The sequence below is a fragment of the Cyprinodon variegatus genome, unplaced genomic scaffold, assembly GCF_000732505.1.
Source record: "Cyprinodon variegatus isolate N-32 unplaced genomic scaffold, C_variegatus-1.0 Scaffold237, whole genome shotgun sequence".
In the NCBI taxonomy this organism is placed as follows: domain Eukaryota; kingdom Metazoa; phylum Chordata; class Actinopteri; order Cyprinodontiformes; family Cyprinodontidae; genus Cyprinodon; species Cyprinodon variegatus.
In genome coordinates this window covers 709611-716409 of record NW_015150690.1, presented here as the reverse complement: position 1 = coordinate 716409, position 6799 = coordinate 709611, and the positions used below count along the sequence as shown (strand labels likewise).

The 6799-nt window shown below is 35.9% G+C and overlaps 1 protein-coding gene across 1 annotated transcript in view; it reads left to right on the top strand.

Moving 5' to 3' along the window:
- The window catches only part of myrfl (myelin regulatory factor-like), a 29318-nt gene extending 27864 nt beyond the window's left edge, over positions 1 to 1454 (top strand). The window contains exons 21-22 of the mRNA XM_015381601.1: positions 1025 to 1096; positions 1362 to 1454. Of these exons, the coding sequence (XP_015237087.1) occupies positions 1025 to 1096; positions 1362 to 1454 (165 nt within the window). The remainder of the gene's footprint in view (positions 1 to 1024; positions 1097 to 1361) is intronic.
- Positions 1455 to 6799: the final 5345 nt, after the last annotated feature.

Below are 6799 nucleotides of genomic sequence, written 5' to 3'. Positions count from 1 at the left end.
GTTTTTTGCGCTTTATGATTTTTAAAATAATCGTTAGTTGCAGCCCTAGTTGAAGCCTTGAAATAGGATTCCAAACAAGCCTAGACATTGCTGGGTTATATAAAGGGGAGCAGGGAAGAGTGAAACACACAGCTCAGAGTGGATGAATGCGCGCAGCTCCAAGCTGAATAATAACAACGGTTCGATATTTTGTAATTTTGGACACTGATTTTGCTTTATTAGAATGCCCAAGGCTGGAAAAACAACAAAAAAATACAGCTAAGAAAAGGTTACTTGGGCTTATTGTAGCTTGAAAAGCAGCAGTTTCACTCTTTTTTTTAATAGATTCTTATGTTATTTTTAGGTTTATAAATGTTACATTTTGTTATATACACTCATTCTGAAAAAAAGGGTAAAATACTTGCTTCATAAATGTTTCGTGGCCATCAGAATGCTTCAGTGTTATTCTATTGGTCAAATAAATGAATAAAAGCATTTGGCGCAATTTGGAACATTTGGAGAGATTTGGAGAGAAGTATAAAGCCTCACAGTTCTGGAACTGTTGTAGCGAGAGGTCTGACATTTTCTGCATTTGTGGTTGACATGATGTAGACAAAATTTAATGCAATGAGACCTGCCTTTTCTCAAGCATGTCTTTATTACTGCTGTTCAAAAATGATCAATTATTTTCAAGAAGAAAAAAAACCCAACTTTGAGTGTTATACTCACTATTTCCATTTATATTTACAGAAACTAGAAGCTTTCAAATGATGCATCACGCATGTCATTTGGTCTTACAGTTCCTCAGTTATTTGCTTTTTTATTTGAATATGCAAAATAGGTGAGGATTACTTCAAAATGAGGTGGATGTTAAGAGCATGAAATTCATGTTAATAATTCAGAAAAGGTAAAACTTCTACCAAACACAAAACATGAATACAGTTTAAAATAACTAACCTAAATTGGAATTTAGAAAAACAATGAAAGTGGTTGTTTGCTCTGATGGTTTAATGAATATGAATTAATTCATGGTCTGTGTCTGCAGGGGGAGCATGAGTGGCCTCTTCACGTGGCTCGTCTTTATCAGAGCGCCTACCACTTCCGCTCTGCTGTCGCTGTAAGCAACAGATTATTTCTTTTTTCATATGACAAAAGTCAACACAAACAGCATCAAGAGTTTAAGTAAATTAAGATAATTAAAGTTAAGCTAAATTTGATATTAGCATTTTTCTATTGGAAACTGAACAAATGATGACAAATATTATTATTATTATTATTATTATTATTAAAATATAAACACAATATAACATGAAATGACAGATATTTAATAAGAAAATTACTACATAGCACAAAAATGACCAAAACATTGTTTGTTTCTCCAGGGTCAAGCAGACTGCAGTACTGACCCTCACTACGCGGGGGCGCTCTTCACAGATTATTACTTTCTTTTCTACAGACGCTGCAGAGATTCATAATAGACATGAGCTCACAAATAAAAAAAACAGTTTCATTTTGCAGATCCCTACTTTCACAGACAAAGGTTGCGTTTCCATTAACCGTCAAATTGCTCAAATTGAATCATGCAAAATAAAATTAGCAAATGGAAACGCTACAGTTTCTAAAGCATTCATGTTTTTCAATGATATTTCGATGAGGTGGTTTTTTCCATCACATCCAAATTATTATATTTTTCCGAAACTGCAATGGAAACACTTTTTTTCACATCACACGAGTGAAGTGATCTGCAACTGGACCTTACTGCCTTATAAAGACGAAGGAGAACGGACATAGTTGGAGGATGATGGCGCCCTCTAGAGGCCTGGCTGAAATACGAATAGATCTACATCCGCCGCTGCCATGTTATCAGTTATCACGTGAACAAACAGGTTCACGTGCAATTTTACTTGTATATCTCAACTAATGTAAACACCACAACTACAAAATTAGCATATTTTTTAAATTTGCAGAATATCGACATTGTTTTGCAAACATTTGTAATAGAAATACAACTAAAGAAGTTTTACAACTTTTTTTGTTTTCAAAAATTGCAAATGCATTGTATAGAAAAAGGAAAAAAATTCTAAAAGCCACCAGTATCCAAGGTTTCTTAGATAACACAACTTGTCCCCATGTTTTGTACAAGCTTGTGGCTTTGTTGATCCTGCACAAAGAAATCTATCTTGTCTGCAGCTCAGAGATTTGAAAAACAAAATCTTCTGTATGTATTTTCTTTTTAATAGTTTTTTTCCATGAAGCACTGGAAAGCTTCAGCCTTTTTTACATAACAATTGAGTTTGTACAGATATAAACGGATATAAACCTGAGGGTTATTAGACATGGCTGGTCAGCAGGTTACGTTTCTTATGGCTAAAACAAATTAAAATATATTTTAACGTGGCTACAATTGGGTAGTTGGATTTTTTGCTGTTGTTGTGAAGTCAACAAAAATAAACTTGTGCTTCAAAAATAAACCTCTAGAAAATAATTATTTTAACGAAGCAACAAATATCTGAAATCAAAGTCGAAGTAAACAAGAAGCATTTATGGACATTATTAAAAGCAAAAATCTCACAGCCAGAGATTAACCTCTAAGCGCTGAATGACCCAAACATTGTCAGCTTTTTCAGATTGTAATTTAAACCTGGGGTTGTTGTGGCTTTTTGCCAGCTCAGGCGTGTGTTGCCATATTTGTACAGTATGTGTTCAATGTTTTGTTTCTGGAAGCCTCCTGATTTAAATAAGTTATCATGAACCATATTTTTTCGAACATATGAGAAAAGACTTGTAGCTCCTTGGGAACTACAGTTATCCAAACTAGAATCTCAAATGTGCCATTTTGCTTTGTTATTGCTGTTCTGTTTGAAGAAAATTGTTTAAAAAAAAAAAAACTTTTTTTATCCATCCTTTAAAATCAGAATCTTCTTGTTCAGTTTAATTCTTATGCTAAATAGCTTTAACAGCAAATTTTAAAACAGATTAATAAATTGTTATAGCAATTAACAAGTTCACACAAAATATTGAGTTTTATGTAAACTGGATTTAAAATGTGTGTTATTGGTTCCAACTAAAAAATATGTTTACCTAAAAGAACGACAAAGGGATGCTATGTGAGTTATTTATGAATGTAACACTGTTTAACTTAATCTTTTCTATCAGAAGAACTGAGTGAATCTGACTGCTTTAATAAAATGTTCTTGCATGGTTGTATTATTTGTTTGTTTTTATCATTTTTTTCTTTCCCAGCCTTTCTGCATTGAGTTTGCATGTTCTCCCTGAACATGCGTGGGTTCTCTCTGGGTACTCTGGCTTCCTTCCATAGTCAAAAAACATGGCTTTTAGGTTAATTGGCTTATCCAAATCCTCCTTAGGTGTGAGTGTGTGCCTGAATGGTTGTTTGTCTCTGTGTTGTCCTGTGATGGACTGGCGACCTGTCCAGGGTGGACCCGGCCTCTCACCTGTAGACAGCTGGAGAAAAGCACCAGCATTCCTCGCGACACCAGCAGGGATAAAGCGTGATGAAATGGATGTATGGATGAATGTTCTCCATTAATGATGGCAGTGATGGGCTTTCATCTATGTCCATAAGTCAAAGAGCCAGACCAAAGGCTGGTTTATGCTCAGAAACCAGGTCTGCGTGTGTCACAGTGAAAGCAAATGTGATCCCGCTCCTTCTGCAGACACTCTGCTGCACCTCTCCAATATTGTAGATGACCGCAGACAGGAGGCCTCTGATTGGTCAAATCTACATCTTCTCTACACTATGCATATTTCCTGTTTGTTACTTTATCGGCTTGTTTTGTTTGTATGTCCGCCATTGTGGAAAATGACACGTGAAGATGGACCATTTAGAAGAGCGAGGAGCGTGAGAACGCTGGGACCTTTTTTCCACCTGGGATAAAGTGTGACGGAAAAATGGATGGATGGATGTTAATAGTGTCAATATCTAAATTTACACTTAATAAACATACACATTTGCTTTCAAAATAAATTATTTCAAAATGTCACTCGTCAATTCAGTGCAGCGTGAATGCCAAATCTAATCTTTACTCGTCATTTCTGTAACGCAAGTTATCGTGGGACATCTATAATTGGAAGTGGAACACTATTTTTTGCAGCAAAAACACAGTAGTAAACATGCAAAAAAAGTATTTATAACTTTCTCCAAATCTTAAATAAGATGAAACTACATGTGATTTTGCAAACAAAAAAAAGTAAACCATTTATTTTAAATTCTGGAGGTAGCGCACACATTATGGATGCCTTGGGCAGAATTCAAATAAACTATTTTAATCTAGATTACATTAAATTACAAGATAATAGTGAGATTAATCTAGATTTTTTTTTTTATAATCTATACCCACTGCTATTTGTGAGGTTCTTTTTATCAAAAAGAATCTTTTTGATTCAACTGCTGATGGTTTTCTAAGTAGGAGTTCTGAACTGAATGCAAATGTTCGCTTAGCATGACTGAACGACCCATGCTGTCTGTTACACTCTGCTTAATTCCTCTTACTATTTGTTTGAAGATTTAGGCTGGATGGATCCAGTTAAAATTACAATTTCTGTACCTGAATTGGGTCAGAAAAAAGGTTTAAAAAAAGCTTTTATGTTGACTATAAAATGTGCTCTGCAGTGTTCACAGGGAAAATATGGATGATGATCTGGTTAAAGTAAACTGAGGCTAAACTTGAAGCTGTGTGGTTCAACAGGGGATGTGACCCCAAAAGAATAACGCAACAGACTGACTACTGCCTAACAATACATAGAATTAAATTTCTCTATAGTAATTATAATCAGGGAAATGGCGGCCTAGGGGTTAGGGCATTGCACTTGGGGTCCAGAGGTTCTGTGTTCAAACCCCACTCCCACAGACTGCCACTCTGGCTCACTGAGAAAAAACCCTTAACCCCACACAATGGCAGCCCTCTGCTCCCCAAGGTGATGGGACAAATGAGGAGAGTTAGGGGATTGTTGGCCTAGTGGTTAGAGCAGTGTGCTTGTGCTCTGAGAAGGTTGCAAGTACCCGGTTTGATTCCCAGAACCTCCGATTATATATTTAAATCAAATTTTTAAATTTAATGGGATACTTAATTCATTTGGGCTGAACAGTGGTTCAGTTTGTAGCACTGTTGCCGTGCAGCAAGAAGGTTCTGGGTTCGATTCTTGGAGTATTTCTGCATGGAGTTTGCATTGTTTCTCTCCTGGAACTCTGGCCTCCTCCCACAGTCCAAAAGCACGACTTGTTAATTGGCTTCTTCAAATTGTCCTTAGATGTAAGTGTGTGTGTGGTTGTGTGTCTCTGTGTTGCCCGGTGACAGACCCCGCCTCTCACGGACGGACACCGACCCCACCGTGACCCTGATGGAATAAGTAGGAGAAGATGGATAGATGGATTTAATTAATTTTGTTTAATTGTGCATCTTAAAATTTCATGGTATCTTATATTTAAACCATTGGATAAAAAAAAAAGCTACATCTGCTAATTTCATGGTCCGTTTATTTAATCCATGGAACAATATATTTAGGTATCTCTGGTTATAATTTGGCTTTCCATACACCTTGGAGTTAATATCATAAAAATTATTAAAATCATCTTGCGACCTTGGGGGTCACAAACCCCACTTTTGGAAACTGTGTTACAAAATAATTATGTCTTTTTTTAATGAAAATAAGATGTCATGCTCACACATTTTAGATAATATCAATTTACAATGTGTTTTTCTGGAAATGTATTTTGGATTTCTCTGAATAAAGTGTTTAGTAGTTTTTCTTAATGTAATTGTGTCATCTAGTCCAGCTGAATGCTCACTAACAGCCTGATGACTAATTCAGGTGGAGGAGGACCGCTGCAAAGTCACAAACCTAATTAAGTCTGAGAAGGAAACAGCTCAGCTAGAAAGGTTTAGTTGCAGGACAGAACCATCATGAGGACTGAGATGCTCCCTGTAAGTACCTGCAGTAATTTAAAAAGAATCATGATCGTATTTTATTTTATAGACATTCAATTCATCATAATGATTCTTTTGTTTCCTACAGCTTGCTATGTTAGATTAAAACTTGGTGGATGTGGAGAAATCTCTTGATTGATAGCTAAACTTTATGATTTAATGTTCATTTCAGATTCCTGACAAACATACAGATTAATTTCTTGCGAAAACATTTCTTCTACAATTTGTTCTTTGAGGTTAAATTACAGCACCTTGTACAAAAACTTAATAACTAATAGAAAATAAATTAAATGAATGTAGGTGTGAAGTTTCTCTTAAATAATCACAACCAATGAAAAGAAGTTATAGTTGAAACTTTATGTACAGTTTGCTGTTTTTTTTTTTCTTTTTTAATGTTATTTCTGTCTGCCTTGCCTTATAGTATGGTGATTTTTATTTTAACCTTTAATGTTGCATCAGATGAAGTGGTTGCACTGATGCACCGTTAAAGGTGTCTGATCACTACATGGTAATAATTCTGTCACAAATTTTGGTCATAATTTTTTGTCATAAAAGACTTCTGTAGTTAAGAAACGATTTAACCTCTGAATTACCCATTGGTTGTTATGGAGGAATATTGGCCCATTCTTTGTCATTATGGGAATGGCAGCCTAGGGGTTTGGGCATAGAGCTTGGAATCCTGAGGTTCTGAGTTCAAGCCCCACTCCCACAGGCTGCCACTCTTGCTCTAGCAAAGACCCCACACTGCTCCTCGGTGCCCCACAATGGCAGCCCACAGCTCCCAATGGAGATGGGTTAAATGCAGAGTTCATTTCGTTGCTCTATACTCTGAACTGTATTTTCAATAGACTTTAACCATAAAGGAGACTTTA